This window comes from Neophocaena asiaeorientalis, unplaced genomic scaffold (assembly GCF_003031525.2).
Source record: "Neophocaena asiaeorientalis asiaeorientalis breed wild unplaced genomic scaffold, Neophocaena_asiaeorientalis_V1.1 scaffold429, whole genome shotgun sequence".
Lineage (NCBI taxonomy): Eukaryota > Metazoa > Chordata > Mammalia > Artiodactyla > Phocoenidae > Neophocaena > Neophocaena asiaeorientalis.
In genome coordinates, this window is record NW_020173550.1 from 2,992,096 (window position 1) to 3,018,461 (window position 26,366).

The window sequence follows — 26,366 nt, forward strand, 5'->3', positions numbered from 1 at the left end:
TATATATATATATATATATATATATACACACACGCGCGTGTGTGTGTGTATGTATTTATCACATATATGTGTAATACAGCACAGAGTCCTGTATGCCAATATTTAAGCTATCATATTTAATTTACTCAACAAACATTTAATTAGCACTTCCTACTCATTAAACACTGTCCTAGGCCCTGGGGGGTAAAGTGATAAACAAGTTAGATGAAGCCCCTGCCTCTGGGGGCTAACGTCCACTGGAGTCTTAATACAGCGTTTCCAACAAATGTGCAGAAATCTGTATCGACAGCCGTCAAGTGAGCTGGTGGGATATATCAGTAGGTCAGTATCCTTTTAATACAGGAGAGACAGTCCATTTGAGTGGGACAATAGCAAGTGAGGGTGGCACTGGGATTGCCTGCACAGGTGACTTCTCAGGGCTGAAGGGCCATGCCCCACTAGAATACTTTTGGGTGGTTTTAAGGTGTAGGTAAAAGTGCCCGAGGAAGGGTGGGTGGGACCCGCATATCCCATCCTTGTTGGTGGGTGTTTTTCAACATCTTCCTCCCCCGCTGAAGCCTTCCCTGCTCACCCCAGGCATAACCAAAGTGTCCCTCTTATGACATCCTACTGTCTGTACAATTCACCAGCCCTTATTACGTTCTGCTTTATGTTGATAGCTATCATTTTTTGTTCTAAGCTTATTTTGCTCTTTCAAAGAACACGTGGGGAAACTCTACTCAGTGCCTGGCCCTGTGCTCTGGGGGACACACAAATGAGGGACCCTAGCTTTGCCCGTGAGGGCCTGCCAGCCTAGTAGGAGGACAGGAGAGCAAAGCGTAATTACGAGGGCCAGGCGTACGACTCGTTGTGCACAGGGCACCATGGGGGCAGGCGGTGGGGGGCCTGGCGGGGGAGCAAGAAGGTTCTCAGGCTCCGCATCAGAGATGAGGCTTAAATGCTCCCCAAAGAAGCCACAGACTCCTTGGAATAGGGACCTTGCCTAATTCTCTTTATATTCCCCCAGAGCTGGGATGATCATATCCTCTTGCCCTGTGATTTAACTTTTTAAAAATAGCATTTAACGTCTGATTATTAAAAAAAAAATACATACTACAGAAAATTTAGAAAAAGAGCTAAGCTCAAAAAAGAATATAAGGGTCACTCATAACTCTACTACCCAGACCTAACTAACTTCTATGGATATTTTGGTGTGTACCCTTTCCCATTTCTTTGGAAAATTTTAGATTGTGCTCTATGTAATTATTTTTAGTTCTCTTCTCCTTGTCATGTGACAATATGGCACGAGTATTTGATTGATGTCCTTACACACTGATCTTCGGTCATTTTAACGGTTGCATAATATTCAACAGACCATAATTTATTTGCCCATCATTGCTTTGGGACAAATAGACTGTTTCTAACTTTTCACCATTATAAGCAACACTGCTGTGTGGATAAATTGCTCCTCACATCCATTATAACTTCCTTAGTATAAATTTCTAGAAGGAGATTACTGGGTCATAGGCTATGTACATCTTAAAGGTGTGTGATATTTGATACACACTGCCAAATAACCCTGCAAAAGGTTTTTTTTTTTTTTAACAATTTACACTCCCATCAGCACTATGTGAGAGGACTCCAGTGTTATTATTATCATTTTTTTTTTTTTAAAGAAACAAACCCCAAACATTGCCAAATAATGGCTGCAGTGGGTGAGGGAGTGGTATCAACACTTTCTTGTTTTCATTTGCATTTCTGACTACCAGTGTAGGTCTTCATTTTTCATATGTTTATTCTGTGTTTCTTTTTAAAGAACTTCTTATTTCTGTCTTTTTGCTCACTTTTCTATTTATTACAAAATAAATTAATAGCAGTTAACATTTATTGCGTGTGTGTCATTTGTTGAGGGTGTGTCAGGCATTACCCTGAGTACTTTCTATACTGCTTTTTTTCCTTTGTTCCTTCCAACAGCTCATGAGTAACATACAATTGCAGTATTATCTTACTGATTTTTAAGTGACTCATATGTTAAAGATAGTAATCTTTTGTTGTCTATATCACAATTTTTTCCAATGTGTTGATCGTGTTTCATTTTGCCTGAGGAGGTTTTGATCTATGGAGGTTTGAAGGTTTTATGTGGTCAAATTGATCAACTAGTTCGCTTCTGTCTTTGCAAATATATGTTAAAAGGTCTTTTCCTATCTTGAGATCAGAGAAATACTAGCAAATGTATATATATATTTGGTTCTTTTATGGTCTAATTATTAACATTTAAATATTTAATCCATTTAGAATTTATTTTGATTATGAGAAAGAGCTTCAATGTTATTTCCCGCCCCCGCCCCCCCGAAGATGATTAGCCAATCATCCCCATAACATTCATGGAAGAATCAATTCTTCCCCCTTGGTTTTTAAATGATTCCTTTATAAGACACTGAGTATTTTAATCTTTTTCAGATCTTTCTCTCTGTATCAATGATATGTCTGTGTATATTCTCACCAGTACCATCCTTCTTAATAATTGTAGTTTTATAACATGTATTAATATCTTTAAGTAACCTTAAGTTCCAATAAAAATCATACTGTCAAGTTCCTATAAAAATCATTTTTTTAATCGACAAGGAGCACATGTGAAAATTAATTTGGGAAATACTGATTTATGAACTTCTGATATCTCTCCATATATTAAAGTCTTTCATCCTCCCTGTGAAAGTTCTATTTTGATTGAAATTCTTCACATTTATTGGACAGTTTATTTATCAATGAACTAGCGATCGGGTCTTCCCTGGTGGCGCAGTGGTTGGGAATCCGCCTGCCAATGCAGGGAACATGGGTTCGAGCCCTGGTCCGGGAAGATCCCACATGCCGCGAAGCAACTAAGCCCGTGCGCCATGACTACTGAGCCTGTGCTCTACAGCCCGCGAGCCACAACTACTGAGCCCACGTGCCACAACTACTGAAGCCCGCGTGCCTAGAGCCTGTGCTTCGCAACGGGGGAAGCCACCGCAATGAGAAGCCGGCGCACACCAACAAAGAGGAGTCCCCACTCGCCACAACTGGAGAGAGCCCGCGCGCAGCAACGAAGACCCAATGCAGCCAAAAGTAAATAAAGAAATAAACGAATGATCGATACACTAGGGAGGTGTAGTTTGTATGCTGAAATGTGAGAATTTCTGAGCATTCCTATGGTTAAGAGGGCAATCAGGAGGGGATATTTAAAATTGGGAACGTATTGGCCAAATCCCAAAGGTGTGATCTCTGAGCCCAAGGTGGTCACTACAGTGCCTACACCATGTTGGACACTCAATATTTCTGATGGGTTCACATTGGCACACTGTCAGATATTTAGAGTGAAGCATTGGCAAATCCAAAGTAAAGATTCAAAGCAGTGACTCAAGTTGGCTCTTTAACCTATAAACGCACCCAGTTTCCTTGGCAAATCTCAAACATCATGTATATGTGTATACATGTGTAATTCATTTCCCCATTGAGTTTTGAGTTCCCTGAGGGCAGGAATTTAATCCTATTCTTTGAGAGTCTCCACAATGCCCAGCAGAGAGCTGAACTCAGAAGGCGTGTCCAGTAAATCATGGCTGAGTTGAATGGAATTCTCTAGCTATTATAACTACGGACAGTTTGGTCATTAGAAAGCAGCTGAGGAGGCTTCCTCTGGGCCGTGCTCTGCACTGGCTCCGTGGAGAGGACATGCCAGGCATAAGAGCCCTATTCTTTGCCTACACGCTGCCTAAGGAGAAATGGAGAGTGTTGGTACCGCAGATGGTTAGAGCTGAAAGGGGCCTAGGGCACCATGCTGGCCAACTGTTCATTTTACCTGGGATGGCACCAAGGTCCAGGGAGATGAATGGTTCAGCTCAGTCAGTGAACCAGGTGACAGGAGTTCAGTGTGATTCAGAGGTGATGTAGTGGGCTTTAAGCAGAGTTTGGAAATTAAGGAGGCTTCGATTTGGGAGAGGAGAAGGGAGAGGATCCTTCGGGTAGGGGGATGGCAAGAAGAGGTTTGAGGTGGGAGTCGGTGGCGAGCAGAAGTGGCAGTGAGTGGAGGGTGCGTGTTTGTTGGAGGAGCCTGTCGGCAGACGGCTGCAGGGTCTATGTGGTTAGAGGACCTGAGGAAGAGAGCCTTGTCGTCGTCTGTCGGTGGGACGAGGCAGTGTCGTGTGACAGCCTGGCCAGGGGATGACAGCATGAAAGGTGAGGTGGTCAGGCAAGTACCCCGGCCGGGAGAGTAGCTGGCAAGGGCTGATGCCAAGAAGAACTGCCATGCTCTGGGTAGAGGGCCAGATGTGCACTGGGGCAGGAAGAGGGCAAGCAGAGTCTTCCCAGGAGGCTGGGAAACCAGGGCACGTGCCCTGGGACAACTAGGAAACAAGACAGCCTGGAATCCAGTGCTAAATTGCATGGCACAAAATTCTAAGTGGGCGGCCAGAGAAGGGGAAGGGTCTTGGAGCCACAAGGAAGGCACGCTGAACAACATGGATTTTGAGCAGAACTTTTAAAGAAGAGTAGCTTTTGGAGAGAAGGGGGTTTCCAGGTGTATTGATCATGTCTCTTATTTTCTGTATTTTTCTGATGCTTTGACATCCTGAGGGCTTGCTAATCCTTGGAGAGACTGCCCCTCCCAGGGCTAGCTAATTCCTAGAGATAGCAAACCACTCACCTGCAAATACACCTTTCATTTACAAATCAGTCAACCCCGAGGCTATACCCCCAAGCAGCTCTTCTAACTTTCACACACCAAGCCAATATTCCCTTGTCCTAATCACCCCAAGGTCAGGTACTAGAGACCACCCCCATAGCCCAGAGTCTGCTGACAGCCATTATTCAAACTCTCCAATCCTAAAATTGCTCAAACTTGCCTACCCTGCCTCACCCATTCCTTCCTGCAGAAACCACAGTAAAGGCCCTGGGCCATCCTTGTCTCTCACTCCTTCTGCCTCCTGACTGACACTGGTGCTTCCCCATGTGACCCTGCATGGCTAGACATGCCCCCTTCTCTTGGGGATTGTGAGTAATAAAACTTGTTTTAATGGTATTGATCTCTCCGAGTCATTACTCAGTCACTTCTATATCCTGGGTACAACCCAAACACGAGGGAGCGGAACAGACATCATGTTTGGGCAGCTGGTGCAGAGGAAAGAGCGTGGACCTTGGGGGGAGACAGAGCTAGGTTCAGATCCCCCTCTTTTCCTCTGACTCTCCTTTCCTGCTCCATCTTCCCCAGACCTCACTTTCCATCACTGCCCAGTGACCTCCTGCTCTGTTTTTCTCTGTGTGGCCCAGCCAAATTCCAGTATTTTTTTTTTTTTACTGCCACTTACAGTTTGGGCCTCGTCAGTCCCAGTAAGCAGCCCTTTCAGCCTCACCTTCAACTGCGGTATGACGCTTTCCCTGCTATGAAGGAATTTCAGGCGCCTCTAAGGCCGATGGGGAAGAAAATTTGGGAGGAAGGCATGGGTAGACTGGGAGAACGTTCCTGGAACTACTAAAATTGCAGTCCTTGGCTGGGACCAGGTGAAGCTCACAAAATGCCAAACTTTGATTCTGAGACAGAGAGGACGTGAGAGCTGGGAGCCCAGCATGAATGTCCCCTTTCTCCTTCCCTGGACTTGGTTAATCACCCAGGGACTTAGGCACGTGCCAGGCGGTGGCTTTGTTCATTCAGCAAGCTTGGGACAGAGACAGGAAAGAGCAGTAGGGTTAAAAGTTGGGACTCCTCAATTTTGGTTCACGCTCTGCACCAATGAGCTTAGATGACTTTGGGCCTCAGCTTCTTCATCTGTAAAACGGAGGAGCAGGACCACGTACATCTGAGGGCCCTTCCGGCTCTGGACATCTAGAAATCTATGAAGCAGGAAGCAGTCCCTCCTCCAGGCTGCCAACCCCTTCGCAGCTTCAGGCATGTGCCGGGACCCTTTACTCCTCTGGGCAAAGGAAAATAAAAGGTCCCCTCATGCTGTGCCTTCAGGGTACAAGTGGCGGGGCTTCACAGGACTGGTCCTCAGAGCCCCTGGAATGGCGGTTCAGGTTGACTCCCCGGAACTGGAGCCAGACTAGGGTGGGCTGAGTGTCCTGCCCAAGGTGGGGCTGCAGAGGGCAGCAGACGAGCTTCTTGGAGCCAGTGTGCATAACTGCCAGCTCCTGTGGGAGAGTGCCGATTTCCTATTTACCTTTCACGACTTAGGAACAGTCCAGAATTTGTCTGAGTCTGCCTCAAGGGGTGAATATACACTCCGTTTTCTTAGACATTTCCTCCTTGCTACCCCAGGCCTACCTGGCCTTCAAAGACCCGCCCACCCCTCCTCAGCTGCCCCCTCCCTGTGCGCTCCCTTTGAGCAGCTGTAGCTCTTCTGTCTACCCAGTTCGCTACTTCCTGGTGTAGTAGCCTCCCTGAGGCTCCCTGAGGGCAGGTTCTTTGTCCTAACATCACAGCAGGCAGGAGTGGAAACCTATATGGTGAGATGATGCTGGGAAATATTAACCTTGGCTTTGGAAAATCTTTGTCAGGTCACGGCTGTGCTTGTGGGGAGATACCCGCTTCCTCACCCCAGAAAGGAGGCCCATCACAGGGGGAGGGCTGGGGCAGATGCTCCACGTCAACCCAGGTCCTCTCATCAGCCCCGTGAAGTGTTTTTTGCTTTTTACACATTGGGGTTCACGGAGGCGGGTCATTGGTTCAGAAATACAGAGCGGCCTTAAGGACCCAGGTCCACCCCGTGGCAGGATCCCCGCTCCCACCACCGCCGCCTGCAGCAGAGGGCCCTGCTTACTGGCGGTGGGCCCCCAGGGAGGCACCTGTTCTTCCAGGACTGGAAGCAGCCCTGGGAGAGAGAGTCAGGGGTTGGAGGCAGGGCTCTGACCTCTGCTACCAGGAGGCCAGTTCCCAAGGAGGCTGAGGTTTCTTTGGGGGACGTGTGCGTTTCTTAGGGAAAAGATAGAACATGAGCTCGCTCCCTGGGGAACGGTTTTGCAAAAGCACACGCAGACATGTCCCCACACGCATGCACACACGCGAGCACACGCATCCACACCCAGAGCCGCCACGGCACGGCTCCCCGGCCACGTCGGCCCTCCCCCCGCCAAACCCTGCTCTCCCTCCTACCCTATATGTGCAATCTTGTGAAAACTCCACCACTCTTAAGGTTAATAAGGCTTATTGGCTTAAGATAGCACCTGTTTCTATGGTGACTCCTGCCACCCAGAATCTGTTCATCAACTGAGACAGGAAAACAGTGACTTCCACCCTCTTTGAAAGGAAAAAGCGAATTCTTAGCCAAGGGCTTGACAAGCCAGTAGCCCAAGGAGCTCTGGGCGCTGTCTTGCACCCTATTTAAGTCCCTCCTGGCCGCCCCTCACCCACACCCAAGCAGAGCCCCAGATTCTGCCTGAAGACTCTGGACTGTGGTTTCCTTCCTTCATCTGTCTGGGAAGCAACAGAGCCCACTGCGGGGAAGTGGTTCGCTTTGTCCTCCCGCCTTGGCCTCCGATCTCTCCACACCAGTGCCACTGTGTCTTTCTGGGCCAAGGCTGGCAGGAGAGCCCTGGGAAGCGCTGGGCCTTCCTCCCCTCCCGCTGCCCCGACTGGGGGCCGTGGCTCACTCTGGGGCCTGCATCCCTGCAGACGCCCCCAGCACGCCTCCTGCCACGGGCTGGCTGATGCTCCCTGACCAGAGCTGTTCAGGTGCCACACTGCCCAATGGCCCACTCTGGTTCCCTAAGGTGTATGGCTGAAGTTTGCAACACCCACCTGACACGGGTGCCGACCTCGGGGCGTAAATCACTAGGGAAGTAGGTTTGCTAAGGACAAAGCTCCCGCGACTGATTTACCTTTCAAAATAAACAGGAGCAGCTTCCCCGTCCTCCCTCTAACAATCTCACTCTCTCCAGTGCTCGAAACGCTTTGTTGACCGGGAGGGCAAGTACACGGGGAATTGCGAGGAACTTGGAGCTTGTTTTAAGTGCCGGGAGGCCCAGGGGAATGTGTCGCGCGGGTGAATAACATTTTGGCGCAAAGAAAGTTTGAGGACTGCTGATTAGAGGATCAAGAATCATAGACTCTCCCCAGTGCTCTTTATCACCCATCTAATCGTCTCATTCTGTAGGTGGGAGAATAGAGACCCACGGAAGGGCAGACCCTGGAGCAGCGTCTCCCAGCCAGCAAGTGACCTAGCACGCCAGTCTTCAGAGTCCTGGTCCCACACTCTCTGCAAAGGGTTGCCCGTTCTCCTGCTTAATAGACGGACTCCTCACAGCCTCCATAGCCCTCCACAGCCCCTGCCTCGCTGCTGCTCTCCTCTCTCCTCCCAGTGTGACGCTCTGCCCCAGGCAGGCTGGTGTCAGGCTCACTTATAAAAGCCCAGCAGCTCAGAGCTGGAGGAAGTATCTGAGAGACCATCGCACTCAAGTTCTTGCCCAGTACCTGGCAGATGGCTTCTTCTCGAGCGTCGCCTCCCTCCTCTCAGACCCAGGGATCTCAATTCCCCCTGATATATCCCAATGTCAGGCCTCCTCTCTGATCATCTCTCCCGACTTCCAGACTCATTTCAATCTCCTATTTGAAATCTCCACTGGGAGATCTAAGGAGCCTCTCAGAATTAACAGGTCTAGGACGGAGCCTGAAATTTCCACCCTCACACCCCAACTGGCCCACCCTCCAGTGTTCCTCATCTAAGTGAAGGCGCTGCCCTTTGCTCAGGCCCCAGATCTAAGAGCCATCCTTGGACCACCCTTCACCCTCCACCTCCAATCCATCGGTGAGTCCTGTTGGCTCTTAGCGTCACTAAAGACCCGAAGCTGTCCTCTCTGGTCCACTGCTCTCGCCTTGGTGCAAGCCACCCTTATCCCTCCCGAAGGACAAAGGGCCTCTTGTGGTCACCCTGCTACCACCCTATGCAGCAGTCAGAGCGACCATTAAAAACACAAAGTCGGGGCTTCCCTGGTGGCGCAGTGGTTGAGAGTCCGCCTGCCGATGCAGGGGACACGGGTTTGTGCCCCGGTCCGGGAGGATCCCACACGCCGCGGAGCGGCTGGGCCTGTGAGCCATGGCCGCTGAGCCTGCGCTTCCGGAGCCTGTGCTCCGCAACGGGAGAGGCCACGGCAGTGAGAGGCCCGCGTACCAAAAAAAAGAAAAAAAATCCACAAAGTCATTTTCATCCTCCTGTTTAAAATCCTCCAACAGCACATGTGTCAAACTCCCTGCCCAGACCTGGACATAGGTCTATTTATTTATTCATTTATTTAAAAAATTTTATTGAAGTATAGTTGATTTACAAAGTCGTGTTAATTTCTGCTGTACAGCAAAGTGACTCAGTTATACACACACACGCATATATGTGTGTATATATATATACATTCTTCTTCATATTCTTTTCCATATGGTTTATCACAGGATATGGCATATAGTTCCGTGTGCTCTACAGTAGGACCTTGTTGTTTATCCATCCTATGTATACTAGTTTGCATCTTGGTCAGTGTATTATTAAAGGCCTTTGAGGCTCTGGCTCTGCCTGCCACACCACCCCCGTGGTGCTCCCGCCGAGCTGCATGCAGTGTGTCTCAGGCCTCTATGGACCATTACTTGCTCGGGCCCCTCTCCCTAAGAAGCCTTTCTGTAACCTGCAAACACTTAGTTGCTTTATAGGAGTTAAGATCTCTAGATGAATGACACCTTCGAGGTCCAGAAAGAGCTGAGATTTATGATCACAGAGTCACTCTGAGAAACAGGAAGGGAAAATGTGGTTTCCTGTTGGTGAGTGTAATATCAATCCACATCAAAATTCCGTAACAATTTAATAAGCAGATGGTCTGAGACAACAGAGGAAACACTGAACAGGGTCTGCATAGGCTCACTGAAAACAAGTCACTCCCGACCGCTCAGATTTCTTCGTTCATGAATGCAGTGGTCCAGTGGACCAGGAGAAAGCGCTAAGTAAGCACAGTCCAGCCTGACCGACCAAGGCTTTAGACCAAGTCAATCATGGTAGCCTTGTGGGCAAATACGGTTTCAATGACTATGGTGTTTGGTGGGTTTGTGGCTTAGTCAACAAACCATTCCGGAAGAGTGTTAACTCATAAATTAGCGTCAACCTCAAGGGCAGTCCCTAGTGACATGCCGTGGGATTCTCCCATAGGCTCCACCTTGTTCAGTATCTTTATAGATAGCATGCTCACTGAATCTGTAGGGCGCCCAAAGTTTCAAGGAACTGCTAATATGAAGGGTGACATAAAACAGTTAATTTTGGCAAATTTGGAAGGATGGGTCTGCACTGAAAAAAATTAAACTTAATAGGGGTTAATCTCCAGTTCTATAGTTAGGTTCCAAATCAGTTGCACAAGCACAGAATGGGGAAGATTTGGCCTAGCAGGAGTTCATGAAGGGAAAAGATGAGAGGAGTTTTCATTAACTTTTAAGCTAATTTTAAGCTAATAATAGAACGTCAAACCATAATGCAAGAGTTAAGAAAGTTAATATAATCTTAGATCCATCACAGAAGTAGAGGCTTTTAGATCATTGAAGATTATAAATTCCCTTTTTCTGCATCAGTCAGACCACCCTCTGTTCATTCATTCATTCATTCCTTCCTTCAGCATGTGTTCAGCACATCTTAGGCCATGGGTTTCATTCAAGCACTGTAGATCAAAGGTTTATAAAGTCAGATCCTCCCAGAGAAGAGTGCCTTGTGTAGTGAGGGGAGCGGAGAAGTAAATCAATGACTACGGTACAGAGTAGAGAGGGTTGGGATGGAGTTAAGTCCCAAGAACCATGGGAGAAGAGAAGGTGGGCAAGGGGGAAGGCTCCACGGAAGAGGTGACCCTCGAGCAGGGTAGAACCCACCAGGAGAAAGGAAAGGAAAGAAGGAAGGGAGGGAGGGAGGGAGGAAGAAAGGAAGGAAGGAAGGAAGGAAGAATGCATCTGCGATTGATAACCACTGCTGTGGGGCCTTGTTTATTTATCTCTGTCCTGAGACACTGAGAAGTCACTGAGGGCTTCAACTAGGGGAGTAACATGATCCTATTTCACTTTTAGAAACATCACCCATGAAGGAAAGATACTTTTGTAGGGGGATGAGGTTATAGGAGGGGGATCCATTAGAAGTCTTCTGCAATAACTATCTAGGGAGGGGTGCTAAGGGCCTTAATTAGCTCAGCCATCTTGGCTTTTAATTCTATATTTATGATTCTTTTTTTCTACCCCATTCAAATGTCTGAGCTTTTGGTTATTCTGTTCTCTTCCTGGAATGCAGTCTTTTATATCCTTTGACTTTTCCAGGCCTGCTCATAATTCAAGCCCCAGCACAACTCCTATCTCCACTGTGAAGTCGTCACAGTACGATATCACCCCATCCAGCCATCTCTTCACTTGCCCAGCCACTGTCTATCCATCCATCCATCCATCCTTTCCTTCATTCTTTTATCCATTCTTTCCTTCATGCCTTCATTCATTGATTCATTCAAAATTGACTGAGGGCCTTCTATGTTCTGGGCACTGTGCTAAGTGCTCAGGATATGACACAGGTCTGCCCACTAGGGACTCATGGTCTAACAGGGAAAAGAGACTCATAAATAATAACAAACTCATATGACGAGGACGCTAGCAGAGGTTTGACTGAGTGTGGTAGGAGCCCAGGGTGGGACTGACTAACTCAGTCTGGGGGCGTCAGAGCGAGCTTTTCAGTGGAGGTGACATTTGAGCTGAGCCTTGAAGGAGGAGTAGTTGCCTCAGTGTAAAGGGGAGAGTGATCTGAACTCTCACAGCTATTTGAGTCTAAAGGGCCCAGCTGAGTTGATGCTAACCCCCGTGAGTCCTACTCTCTGTTTCCTATACGTGAGCCCTGTCTTTCCAACTGGGGAGCAGGAAAAACACATTTTAAATCCACCTAACATTTATTCATCCAATTATCTATCTATCTATCTATCTATCCATGCATCTATCATCTATCTGTCATGTGTGTCTTACATTATTATTTTTTAATAGCCACAGTTCAGGTTAAACAGTCGGTCCCAGCACTTCCTGGTTAAGTCCTTTGCCTGTGATGGCTCTTCTCCCTTAAGGTCTTTTAAGTGGTAATCGTGGGGACAGTTCATTCTCCAGCCAGGCCCTTTTCCACCTCTTGGGAGTGACATAAGCTCTTTACTGCCAAAGGCTCAACTTCCTAAGTTTCCTGTGGAGGATTTACGGTGATAGTAGGTGGAAGGAGTGGAGAACCAGCAAGTAGGTAGCGCCTACTAAGTGCCAGGTGCTGGGTATTTTACACATTTGAACTCATTGTGTCCTCACAACATTCCCGCGAGTTTGATGCTAGTGTCCTCTTTTTTTTTGGACAAATGGTAGTTTTTGCATACATGCCTGTGTGGCTTATAAAATTCTTTTTTTTTTTTTTGGCTAGTATCCTCTTTAACAGTTGAGGGAACAGACTCAGAGTGGTGAATAATTTGCTCACGGTTAAGTCGGAGAAGGTGCCTCCCAGATCCATTCTCTAAGGCCCAGGGTCAGAGCTGTGCTACGGCTGAGGTGGGCACGGCCAACAGCGGAGGTTAAGGGTAGGGGGCCAGGAACCTCAAACCGCACTGCTCACACCAGCACCGCTGCCTCTTAGCAGCCACACCTGGCCCTGACATAAGCTGTCGCAGGGACCAGGCCTGGGCAGCAGCGGGTGGAACCTACCTAAACTCTAGAGACCTAATGTGGTGTCGTGATAATGCGTGCAGGCTCTGCGTTCAAATCCCAGTCAGTCACTCACCAGCTGTGGGGTCCTGGACAGTCACTTAACCCCTCTAGGCGTTAATTTTCTTGTCTAGATGACCTTCCTCTTTGGGCTTTTGTGAGGATGAAATGAGAAATTCATGAAAGCACAGTGCCCAGCACGACATGCTAAGTGTGCAAATATTTTATCTTCTTTTCTCTCTTCCTCTTCCCTTTCCTTTTTCTCCTTCCTTTTATTCTTCCTTCTTTAATCATTATTGCTGTTAACATGTTATAAGGATATAAGTTCTAAGAGGAGTATCTCTACCCAGGAGGGGAAATATGGCAGGTGGAAACACTGTAGCCACCAAGGGGCACATCTTACAGGTCATCTGCTCTACCTCCCGTGTGTGGGGGGACTCGGGGCGGGGGGACATTCCTGGCTCACCCGTGACAAAGTACCTTCAGTGCTAAGTACTCCCTCCAGTGCGGAGTACATGCTCAGTTCTTAGGCAGTTCCAAATCTTAGAAAGTTCTTTCTTATATGGAGTCCAAACTGACTTCCATGTAAATTTCACACACACTGGTTCTAATTCTCCCCAGTAGAGCACAGCCGGACCTCCCCGTTTTCCAATTCGATTTCTTCCAATTTTAAAAGAAACTTTTGAAGGATCCTGGAAGTCGGTTCTCACTGCTTCCCTTGGTGGTTCCAACAGGGCAGCCATCCCTGCTCTCCTGCTGTGGTTTCTGCAGAGCTTCACCCTTCTGGTTGTTTTGCTCATGGTGCTTGCTGCCTTTCTTAACATACTGTGGCCAGAACAAAAGACAGTATTCCAGGTGTGGTACAAGCCATGTGCACCCACAGCACCTTCCTAGGATCAAGGAAGAACCACCATGTTGAATATGCTGCCACTGGCGCCCTTTGTCTCTGCCTCAGCACATGTGCTCAGGGTGGGGGGCTGGGGCCCAGGGGACGGTGACGAGCCCAGGTTTCTCATGGCAGGGCAGGGGGTGGGCCTGGATGTCTGGTCTCAGCCTCAGCCATCTTACAGCTTTGGGGCATCTACGGGTGTGTGTGCGCGCGAATGAGGGGTAGGAGTGTCTGTGTGTGTGTGTGTGTGTGTGTGTGTGTGTGTGTGTGACAGAGAGAAAGGGAGAGAGAGAGAGAAAGAAAGAGTTTTCTGCCTGATCCAGGAATGCTCCTGGATGGCAGAATTGGTTTCCATAACGACTTTCTGATATAAACATATTTGATAAAAATAAGTTAACTGCGGAGCTGTGGTGAAGCACAGATTCTCAGAGTGCAGAGAGAGGGAGAGAGAGAGAGAGAGAGAGAGAGAGATAGGGAGAGAGAGAGAGGGAGAGAGAGGGCTCTTCAAAGAACAGCATTTCCCTTTTTTTTCACCCCTCCCGGTCAGTCTCTCTATACATACTTTCCATAAATCACCTAAAAAGCTTTGTTTCCCATATTCCTGTATATCCTGGCCCCCTTCCTGCCTGTGCACATAATATTCATGTTCTCTCTCCCCCTTTCTCCTTAGTTACCTGAAGCACTAGAGTATGTATGGGATAATATGATAAATTCATTTCCAATTCACTGCATTATCCCTTGAATATTTTAATGACTCATTGAATGGAGTAAAAAAAGCTGTTTCAAATGAACAATTATGCTGCATTAGTCTAAGGGTTGATTATATTTAAACAGTGCTCACATGGATAACAGGACACAGCGACCTCGGCATCCGAGAGCTAATTTGGCTCTTATCGCCAAATAATTTTACACCGCAAATTACCACGGAAACCTAAAGGGCTTTAAAAAACGTTCATCAAAAGATAATATTCCACTTTGTAGCAACATTTTATTTAAATTATTTTGAATGGGAGCGAAGGCACCTCTGTGGCGGGACAATGACAGCCAAGTGGGGATAGTGAGAGATAAGGAAATGGTGAGGGGTGCTGGGTTGGGTTAAAAATAAAGGTGGGAAGCGTTGGGATCCTGACAGTGGGAGACACACCAGAGGCCTGACTGGCACTTGCAGCCCAGCCCTGTGTGCCGGCTGTGGTCTGGGGTGACTCCAGGGGACCCTGATCTGGACCAGGGGGTCACAGGGCAATTCCCAGAGGCTGAATGATGGGGCAGACCCCCTTTCCCCCAACTACTTCCCCCACCAAAGTAAGTCTGGCTCAGGTTGGTGCCTCCAGGCTAGGCCTGGATCCATCTAGACTCCAGAGGCAAAAGGATGAGCTACTTTTGGGACTTCCCTGGTGGTCCAGTGGTTAAGAATCTGTCTTGCAATGCAGGGGACTCTGGTTCTATTCCTGGTCGGGGAACTGAGGTCCTACATGCCACGGGGCAACTGAGCCCACATACCGCAACTACTGAGCCCGCGCGTTTCACAATTAGGCACACTACAACTAGAGAGAAGCCCGCGTGTCGCAACGAAAGAAAGATCCTGCGTGCCGCAACTAAGACCCGCCGCAGCCAAAAATAAATAAATAAATAAAAATTAAAGTAATAATAAAAAAGGATGAGCTGCTTTTACCACATGGTTTGTGTGTTGGGGCGTTGCCTAGAGTTCTTACTTTGCAAAACGTGAGTCCAACAGCCTAAGGAAAGTTGCTAAATCATAAGTGGCTGCTGTGGTCAGATCTCAGAGTTGGGGCGGTGGGAGAGAGAGTCACACTGACCAAGGCCCTACTCTTCTGTTCTGTGCCACGACCCTTAAACTCATCGAACATTGGGAAATAGATATTATTATCATGCCCGTTTTAAGGATGAAGAAACTGAGGCTCAGAGATTCCCAACTGGAAGTGGCAGAGCCTGGAGCCTCCCTCAGTTCATCTGGGTGTCCACGTACACACCTGGTTTATAACCAGGGCCCCTGCATTGTCCCCATCATCAAACGCTCTTTAGGGCTCCTGGATCCAAACCGACATGCCCTTAGGGAGCATATGCCATGCGTTGCAGGTGTTTATTACTTAAAATGGACCCTCACAGGGCAGGGCAAAGCGTGCATGGGCATGTGCACAAATAGTAGCAGCAAAACTAAAAATACAGGTCTAAAGAAAGAGAGGAATTAATTAATCCTATTTCCTTGGTTTGACCTCTTCATCTGAATATGTGGTCCTGATGAAGACTGTTCGTTGTTCCTCTGTTTACTTATTTATTCTTCTTCTGTTTATTCTTGCTTTGGAGCATACAGAAAATCGGATTATATAATTATATATATATTTAAATTTTTTTTTTTTTTTTTTTTGCGGTACGCGGGCCTCTCACTGTTGTGGCCTCTCCTGTTGCGGAGCACAGGCTCCGGATGCGCAGGCTCAGCGGCCATGGCTCACGGGCCCAGCCGCTCCGCGGCATGTGGGATCTTCCCGGACCGGGGCACGAACCCGTGTCGCCTGCATTGGCAGGCGGACTCTCAACCACTGCGTCGCCAGGGAAGCCCTATATTTAAATGTTTATTGGATCTGCTGCTCGATTGATTAGGAGCGAGGATAAATTTGCCCCTTTATATAGTGCTTTTCTCTAGGGAGGCTTCTCCTTGCTGCATATGTAATTTCCCTTTTCCCATCTCAATCCTGAAGAGCAAGGATTTGTGTCAGTTTTACAGACAAGAAGCCACGATTTCAGAGAGGTCAAGTAACTTGCCTGAGATCTCTCAGCAGTGGGACCAATAATTCCAACACAAGAGTCCTGACACGTGCTAATCACCTAGCTGGAAAGCAAGGGGCTATGATCCCAGCTCTGTTTATTGGGTTACCCATTTATCTTATTCACCGAACATACTAAGAGGTCCTCTAAAAAAACACCTCTCGTTATGGAAAAATCCAATGTTATAGAAAAGTAGACAGAATAATGAGCCCTTAAGGTCCTTTTAATTCAGCCCAGAATTGCTTGCACTTACAGCTGCCAAAGGTTGAGGGCACTGAATGAAAGGGAAATATGAACTTGCCGTTTCCTTTTCTTTCTTAAAACAAAAAAGATATTCAGGACAAATTTTAGAATCATTGACGGTTTCTAGGAAGATTTTCCTTTTTGGAAGAAAAAAGGTACCCTTGTCTCCTTAATTGTTCTTGGTGTTCTTTGTCACCAATCATGATAGTCTTTGTGGAAAGTATTAATATACCATCTTCCTGTGTTCAATATTCCCATTAACAATAAAAAACGTAATGAAAATATCTGCATGAAAAGCCCTGAGCACTAATTTCAGAGACAAATAGAAGATGAACCACCAATAGGCATTTCTTCTGAAATGAACGATGCAAATTAATTGATATCTTAATTAGGCTTTAGCACGAAGATTATTAATTAGATTGAATTAGAACTGAAAGCATCTTAAAGGAAAAGCTGGGGATGTGGCACTGGGGGGAAGGAAAGATGTTATGTGTCAACGTTCTGTTCGAAATCGCTTTCGCTCAATGAGAGATTATCAAAGAGGGGACCCAGAAAGACAGCACGCTTTGTTTATCAGTCCCTGCCTGCCGTGGTCTGGCCAGGTTTGGGGACTAAAGTCTAGTCTTCTCCCTGAGTGAATGAGAACCCACGGGTATAGGGAGTTCCGGCCCCAGGCAGCTCCTGGTGCCCTCATAACCCTACCCGCATGCTGCAGCCTCCTTCCTCTACCCTCCTACAGTAGAAACCCTCAGAGTGCAGGGAGTCCCCCTATTTTGTTTGTGTTTGTAACCCCAGTGCTAGTGCAGGGTCTGACTTTGAGCAATCATGATAACATCACAGTAAACAGTTACATAGAACTTTCTATGTGTTCTGGGTCCCGTTCTAAATACTTTACTTATGAAAACTCGTTTAAGCGTCAATAACAACAGTGTGAGGCAGGGACTATTGGGATTCCTACTTTACAAGCGAGCACACTGAGACACAGGTTGAGCAACTCCCCTCCACCCACCCCCACTCAACCCAAATCACAAAGCTACTACTGGTGGATTCAGATTCGAACCACAAATCTGGGTCCAGTTTCCTCACCCTGAAACACTATGCCATAACAAATAATGGTCAATCCACACTTGTTGAATGACATGAACAAGGGTGCCACGAATGCCTGGTCCCTCCTGATGGACTTCTCTCTAGTTCCTAGTTTTTAGTTAAGGACTAGAGCTTTACCCTACTCTGTCCTAGACCCCACCAGTCTCTCACTGGGGGCTGCAAATGTTTCACGTATTCCTAAGGACTGGTTTATACTCTGTTTCAACCTGGACAGGCAGTCCAGAAACTGTCCCTACTGAGGGGCTCCCATGGCCGTGGGGCAGCCCACCACCCAATTAGGCCTGAGTCCCTAATAACACGGCCAGCCTAGGTTCCACCAAGTTTGCCTCTGTGGCCATTGTGAATCGCAGGGCCACTGTCATTCTATATCTGCAGTGACTTCATGGCATGCCTTATCGCTGAGGTCGCTTGCTGCTGTGGGTTATGGTAATATGTAGGGTTTGCTTTTATGGGGGGGGATCCAAGATATTTATCAGCATTCCCTGGGGAGGTTCCCTGGAAGCATCAACCTGTTAAAGGTAACCAGGAACAGAGCCCTGGGATGACGGGGGCTCTGTTTCTGATTATGCATACCATTTTACAGAAAGGGCACCATGACATGCCCCTCGCCACAGTGGAGTTGATGAGAGAGATGTGGTGTGAAGCCTAACCACATGGGATGGTGGTTTGGAGTTCGGTCGCCTGGATTGAAGACCCACCTCTACAACCCCCTAGCTGAGAGACTGCATCATTCGATCTCACCAGGCTTTGTTTCCCCATCTGTAAAATGGGGATAATGCCTGGTTCACAAAGTGATTGCAAGGATTAAAAGGAAATTGTGCAAACTGCTTCACAGATAGGTGACATTAACAGCTACCCAGGCATTCTGAATCTGCTGTCTTCCTTCCAGCTGCTAAACCCCTCCTGGATGCCTGTTGAATGCGGATGCCCTGTTCTCTCCGGACTGACCCAAGTGGTGCCCAGGAATCTGCATTTTAACAAGCTCGCCAGCAGATACGAACGTGCTCTAACGTTGGGGACTGACAGCTATCACCAACACACAGGAGGTGCTTCTGAGTTTGGTTAGAGCCCTCTCTTCCTTTGGCCGTGGTCCACAGCCTGAGACCTACACTGGCCTGGTTTTGCTACTGGCTGTGCAGCTGGCAGAATGCGGGGGCCAGCGGGCAGGCCGAGTGGACATAGTTGGGGAGAGCTGCTGCTTCCTGCTGGACCCTTGCATCAGGGCAAGTGGGTGAAAACGCGGCGGAAACCCAAGCTTCCTCCAGCCTGAGCGGGAAAGCTGAGGGCTGCACCCGGGCAGGTGGCCCTGGTAAGCTCTGTGGCTTAGTGGTCTCGCCGGCCAGCTGCCAGCTGCCACCTGCTCTGCTTCTAAGCTGGGCTGCTGGGGCTAAACCCATGTTGGCACCACAAGGCTTGTGCGAGAGAACTGTCCTGGCCTGTATTGGGGGAGGGGAGACTTCAGGCTTGGAAGAGAGGAAGCCTCATGGCTCCAAGGCCCCTTCTACTCTGAAATGATTCCATCCACATCCCATTTCATTCCAGTTTCTGAAATTAGGACTCAGAATTGCCCAGTAGAACCTTCCTACAGGCAGCCCTGTGCAGGGGGGCAGACTGTAAATATGATGACCAGAGCAGTATTCTTTTCTTGAGAGTTTCACCCCCTTGTGGCCACCTTGTGCCTGTGCTCTAATTTGGGGCAGGATCCAGTATCTTTCCCTTTTGTGCTCTCAGCTCCCCTCCCTCCACTAAGTCAGGTCTCTCCCCCAGCTCTTCCCTTTCGCATGTTTACGGTGTTTCCAAGGCTGTCCATGAGGCCGAGAGGGGCGCTTGGCCAGGGAAGGGTGATGGAGCAATGACCCTACTTTCCCTCAACAGCCCGGCTTGGCCTCTGTCCCAGAAGCTGCTGCCGCAAGTCTCCCTGGAGGGAGCCCCTTCTTAGGCCGTAGCCAGGGTTATCCCTGAAAACGGGCTGCTCCCCTGAGCATCCTATGAAGGGCTTATGGTCACTGGGAGGGGGTTGGTTGCCAGGGTAACCCGCCACACACCACCACGTCCCCACTCCAGTGGTTGTGAGAGCCCAGACTTGCCAGGAGAGTCAATAGCTAGTTCAGACCAGTACCCCTTCTTCTGCCCCGTAGCTCTAGAAGGAAAAACACAAAGTCCTTATAGTTGTGGTATGTGCTGTGTTTTACAGAGTGCTCTTAGGACACTCTAACTGGATGATCACGACAACCACATAGCAGAGGTAACACGGTTCCCACCTTACAGATAAAGACAAAACGCCGAGAGAGACTCCATGACATGATGGAGATCATTGAGGTGGGAACCAGCCCAGCCTGGATCCAAAACTAGTCTTTCTAGGTCTGGGTTCCCACTGTCTTACAGGGTTGGCGCCTTTGCACATGTGACGCAGAGGCCATCGGCAGGCTTTCTAGGCACAAAGTGCGTGGATGCCTGAGGCTAGCATGGATTTTCCCAAAGTGCACTGCCACATGCTCGTGAACAAAAGATCCAACAGTCAAGTGAGACTGGAAAATAAATGCATGTTATATAATGCATACTAGGATACTAAAAGCTCTAAAAGGCCCTTCAGTGAGGAATGGGATTCATACATTTTAACCCAGAGTCCCTGAAACTTGCCTGGCAATGGAGCCTTTTTGTTTTTTCACCTAATGCCCATTAACAAGCCACCAAATTTGCGTCCCTCAGACCTACTCTGGAAATGCTGAGCCGGACTCCTTCGTCATTATGGTTGACGACAAAAGGACAAAAATGAGGGGAGGCCACTTGTTTCTGTACAAAGAAAAAGAGATCACCATGCCTCCTCCGTGCCCCTTGGCCCATCAGCAGGAGATGCTGCAAGAGACCCCTGCCACCTGGACTACACAGAATCACCTGGTGCCCCCAAAATCCAGGCCCCTGGCAGTGGTGTGCTTGAGCCAATTGCTACATTTTCAGAAAATTTGTCATTCACTCATTAAATCGTTAACTTGAAATTGGCCATGGTGGGAGTCTTTCTTTACACTACAGAAATCAGCAAACGCTACACATGGGGGCTTTCTTCCCGCTTATCCTGAGATAAGGATATCCTGATCCTGTGTATCACTGATCCTGGGTCATTTTCTGAAATTATTAGAAAGCATGGGCGAGGCTGTGACAGCTGGGCGCTGGGGGAAACCTGACACGGAAGTCCTTGCTCATCAGAGTCCCCAGCCCTCCTGAATGAGAGCTGAGAACTATGCAGAATGATAATCCTCCAGCCCCAATCGCCAGTGAATCAGAAAGTGCCTTCCGGCCGGCTTACCTTGATATCTGTCACCAGCCAGTGTCTCCAGAATCGAGCTTTGGGAGAAGACCTGCTGGGGGCATCTGGATCCACCATCACCAGGATGTAGGTTGCACCCTGTAACACATTACCAGAAAGAAGTGTAGCATCGTGGCTAGAATTTGGAAAGGAAATCTACAAGGTGCAGACTCTCCTTTTACCTCAATTCCAGCTGAGAGTGGCTGACCAACACCTAAAGCTTCCTACTCGATTCATCTCTGTTCTCATGACATTCCTCTTGTGTCACACGCTTATTCTCAGAGAAATGAAGTCTATCAAGTAGGCAGCTTAATAGCTTGGCTTTCCCTTTATAAAGAAGAATAAATCAAACAAGCAAATTTACTTGGCACCTAGAAGTCTGTAACATCATGCCAGGAGCTGTGGAGGAAACAAAGAAACCTAAAACAGGGCTTCTGCTCTCAGGAAGCTCACAGTGTAGTTGGAGTGACTTGTCCATTAACTCAGCAAATACAGGAGAGCTTACTCAGTGTCAGGAACTGTACCGATTGCAAGGAATGCTCAATTCATTCATCTCTTCAATAAGCATTTACTCAACACCTATTATGTGCCAGAAACTGTTCTAGGTGCTGGGAATCCAACAGAGAACAAGCAGGTGTGGCCCATACTTTCAGGAAGATTTTACTCTAGGTAAGAGACACAGATTAAAAAGAAAGAAAAAAAAAAGAGCATAAGCAAGAAGAGCTACAATCCTGCAGCCTGTGGAACAAAAACCACATTCACAGAAAGATAGACAAGATGAAAAGGCAGAGGGCTATATACCAGATGAAGGAACAAGGTAAAACCACAGAAAAACAACTAAATGAAGTGGAGATAGGCAACCTTCCAGGAAAAAAATTCAGAATAATGAGTGTGAAGATGATCCAGGACCTCGGAAAAAGAATGGAGGCAAAGATCGAGAAGATGCAAGAAATGTTTAACAAAGACCTAGAAGAATTAAAGAACAAAGAAACAGAGATGAACAATACAATAACTGAAATGAAAACTTACACTAGAAGGAATCAATAGCAGAATAAGTGAGGCAGAAGAACGGATAAGTGACCTGGAAGACAGAAGGGTGGAATTCACTGCCACGGAACAGAATAAAGAAAAAAGAATGAAAAGAAACGAAGACAGCCTAAGACACCTCTGGGACAACATTAAATGCAACAACATTCGCATTATAGGGGTCCCGGAAGGAGAAGAGAGAGAGAAAGGACCCGAGAAAATATTTGAAGAGATTATAGTCGAAAACTTCCCTAACATGGGAAAGGAAATAGCCACCCAAGTCCAGGAAGCACAGAGAGTCCCATACAGGATAAACCCAAGGAGAAACACACCGAGACACATAGTAATCAAATTGGCAAAAATTAAAGGCAAAGAAAAATTATTAAAAGCAGCAAGGGAAAGATGACAAATAACATACAATGGAACTCCCATAAGGTTAACAGCTGATTTCTCAGCAGAAACTCTACAAGCCAGAAGGGAGTGGCATGATATACTTAAAGTGATGAAAGGGAAGAACCTGCAACCAAGATTACTCGACCCAGCAAGGATCTCTTTCACATTTGATGGAGAAATCAAAAGCTGTACAAACAAGCAAAAACTAAGAGAATTCAGCACCACCACACTAGTGCTACAACAAATGCTAAAGGAACTTCTTTAAGTGGGAAACACAACAGAAGAAAAAGACCTACAAAACAAACCCAAAACAATTAAGAAAAATGTCATAGGAACATACATATTGCTAATTACCTTAAACGTGAATGGATTCAATGCTCCAACCAAAAGACACAGGCTTGCTGAATGGATACAAAAACAAGACTCATCTATATGCTGTCTACAAGAGACCCAATTCAGACCTAGGGACACATACAGACTGAAAGTGAGGGGATGGAAAAAGATATTCCATGCAAATGGAAATCAAAAGAAAGCTGGAGTAGCAATACTCATATCAGATAAAATAGACTTTAAAATAAAGAATGTTACAAGAGGCAAGGAAGGACACGACATAATGATCAAGGGATCAATCCAAGAAGAAGATATAACAATTATAAATATATATGCACCCAACACAGGGCACCTCAATACATAAGGCAACTGCTAACAGCTCGAAAAGAGGAAATCGACAGTAACACAGTAATAGTGGGGGACTTTAACACCTCACTTACACCAATGCACAGATCATCCAAAATGAAAATAAATAAGGAAACAGAAGCTTTAAATGACACAATAGACCAGATAGATTTAATTGATATTTATAGGACATTCCATCCAAAAACAGCAGATTACACTTTCTTCTCAAGTGTGCATGGAACATTCTCCAGGATAGATCACATCTTGGGTCACAAATCAAGCCTCAGTAAATTTAAGAAAATTGAAATCATATCAAGCATCTTTTCTGACCACAGTGTTATGAGATTAGAAATGAATTACAGGGAAAAAAACGTAAAAACACAAACACATGGAGGCTAAACACTACGTTACTAAATAACCAAGAGATCACTGAAGAAATCAAAGAGGAAATCAAAAAATACCTAGAGTCAAATGACAATGAAAACCCAACGATCCAAAACCTATGGTATGCAGCAAAAGCAGTTCTGAGAGGGAAGTTTATAGCTATACAAGTCTACCTCCAAAAACAAGTAAAATCTCAACTAACCAGTCTAACCCTACACCTAAAGGAACTAGAGAAAGAAGAACAATCAAAACACAAAGTGAGCAGAAGGAAAGAAATCATGAAGATCAGAGCAGAAGTAAATGAAACGTAAATACACATTTCTCCAAAGAAGACGTACAGATGGCAAAGAAGCACCTGAAAAGCTGCTCAACATCACTAATTATTGGAGAAATGCAAATCAAAACTACAATGAGGTATCACCTCACACCAGTTAGAAAGGGCATCATCAGCAAATCTACAAACAACGAATGCTGGAGAGGGTGTGGTGAAAAGGGAACCCTCTTGCACTGTTGGTGGGAATGTAAATTGATACAGTCACTATGGAGAACAGTATGGAGGTTTGTTAAAAAGCTAAAAATAGAATTACCATATGATGTAGCAATCCCACTACTGGACATATACCCTGAGAAAACCATAATTCAAAAAGACACACGCACCCCAATGTTCATTGCAGCACTATTTACAATAGCCAGGTCATGGAAGCAACCTACATGCCCATCGACAGACGAATGGATAAAGAAGATGTGGTACATATTTACAATAGAATATTACTCAGCCATGAAAAGGAACGAAATTGGGTCATTTGTTGAGACGTGGATGGATCTAGAGACTGTCATACAGAGTGAAGTAAGTCAGAAGGAGAAGAACAAATATCGTATATTAACGCATGTATGTGGAACCTAGAAAAATGGTACAGATGAACCGGTTTGCAGGGCAGAAGTTGAGACACAGATGTAGAGAACAAACCTATGGACACCACTGGGGGAAAGCTGCGGGGAGGCGGTGATGGTGTGATGAATTGGGCGATTGGGATTGACATGTATACACTGATGTGTATAAAATTGATGACTAGTAAGAACCTGCTGTATAAAAAAATAAATAAAATAAAATTCAAAAAAACCCAAACAACAACAAAACCCAAGGAAGTGCCAACTTGGGATTAGTTCTATGATTAAAATAAAATAGGATGGGGTTGGAGGAAGTAAGTGTCCCAAGAAGGGGAAACAACTGCTACAAAGGCCTTCAGGTGGGAACGAGTGAGGGTTTGAGGAGCAGAAAGAATGCCATGTGACTAGAGGCAAGCAAGGGGAGGGGACAGGGCAGGGTTGGAGAGATGAGTGGGGACCCGGCCACATAAGGCTTTGCAGACCTGGGTGAGGAGGGGGTTTTATTATAAGTGCAATGCAGAACTACTGGAGGGTTTTTTGTTTGTTTGTTTGCTTTTGTTTTTAAGCCAGGAGAGTGATATGCTCTGATTTACATTGTTAAATAGTTGTCATGGTGGCTGGGTGGAGAGTGAATGGTTGGCAGGAGGCAAGAGAGGAGGCTATTGCAGTGATAAAGGGCAGGATGATGGCATTTTGGCCTAGAATGGTAGCAATGGAGATAGAAAAGCCAGTAGATGGATCAGGGAAGTATTTTTAGAGAGCATCAGTGGGATTTGCTGATGGACTGGACTGTAGGGCAGGGAGGAGGGTGTAGGGAAAGAGAAATCGAGGATGACTTGGGGTTTTGGCTAGAACAACTGGGTCAATGGTGCCATTTAATGTCATGGAGAAGACTTGGAAAGGAGAATGTTTGAAGGGGGATGTTGAGAGTTCTATTTTGGACATGTTACATTTGAAACACCTCTTAAAGACAAGCAAGTATCAGAGTCAAGAGTTTGGAGGAGAGATCAGGACTGGATTTATATTTGGAGTCACTGACTCCCAAGGACCAAAGATGGCCCCTAAATCCATAGAATAATGAGATGATTCATGGAGAGATTAGACATGGGGAAGAAAAGAGGTCTCGTGAGTGAACTCTAGAACATGCTAAGGAGGAGAGGAGGAGAGGAGAGGTGGATCTAGCAAAGGAGACTGTAGCCAGGGAGGCAGGGGAGCCACCTGAAGCGTAGGTATCATGAAAGCCGAGACAGAAAGTGTGTCCAGGAGGAGGAAGTGGTCAGCTGTGTCAAATGCTGCTGAAAGGCGGAGCAAGATGAGGACACAGATGTGACAATGTGATCTGACAACATGGAGATCCCTTGTTTTCCTGGCAAGGCCAGTGTCAGTGGAGTAGTAAGGACTGATGTTTGATTGGAATAGGTGGCAAGGAGATGGGATGCGAGGAACTGAAAATAGTTATTAAAGATGATAGGGCTTCCCTGGTGGCGCAGTGAGAGTCCGCCTGCCAATGCAGGGGACATGGGTTCGTGCCCCGGTCCGGGAAGATCCCACATGCCGCGGAGCAGCTGGGCCCGTGAGCCATGGCCGCTGAGCCTGCGCGTCCGGAGCCTGTGCTCCGCGACGGGAGAAGCCACAACAGTGAGAAGCCCGCGTACCGCAAAAAAAAGAAGATAAAAGAGGAATTATAGTGTGAAGGACAGCTGAGACGCAGAGTGGCTGTTACTAGATGGGAAGGAAGAGTCTAGAGATTTATTTCTTTTTAAATTTTTAAAGAGATGGATGGCAGTCAAGAATGTCTGCAAGCCGATGGAAGTGATCCAGTATGGAGGGAGGTATAGATGTCAGAGAGAAGAAAGGGGTTCGTTGTAAGAGCCAAGACTCTGGGAAGGTGGGAGGAGACAGGATCCAGAGCGAAAGTGGAGGGCCTGGCCTTTGGCAGGGGCGGAGGATACAGGTTCAGATGCAAGGGTGCTGGAAGACGTGGTGAGGAATGAGGAAATTGGATTCCGATT

At 47.0% G+C, this 26,366-nt stretch overlaps 1 protein-coding gene across 3 annotated transcripts in view; it reads right to left on the reverse strand.

Annotated features, from left to right (window-relative positions):
• The window catches only part of PEBP4 (phosphatidylethanolamine binding protein 4), a 253,860-nt gene that overhangs the window by 78,506 nt on the left and 148,988 nt on the right, over positions 1 to 26,366 (reverse strand). For all 3 annotated transcript variants that reach the window (XM_024747687.1, XM_024747686.1, XM_024747688.1), the window contains exon 4: positions 20,989 to 21,087. In XM_024747687.1, coding sequence (XP_024603455.1) covers positions 20,989 to 21,087 — 99 coding nt within the window. The remainder of the gene's footprint in view (positions 1 to 20,988; positions 21,088 to 26,366) is intronic.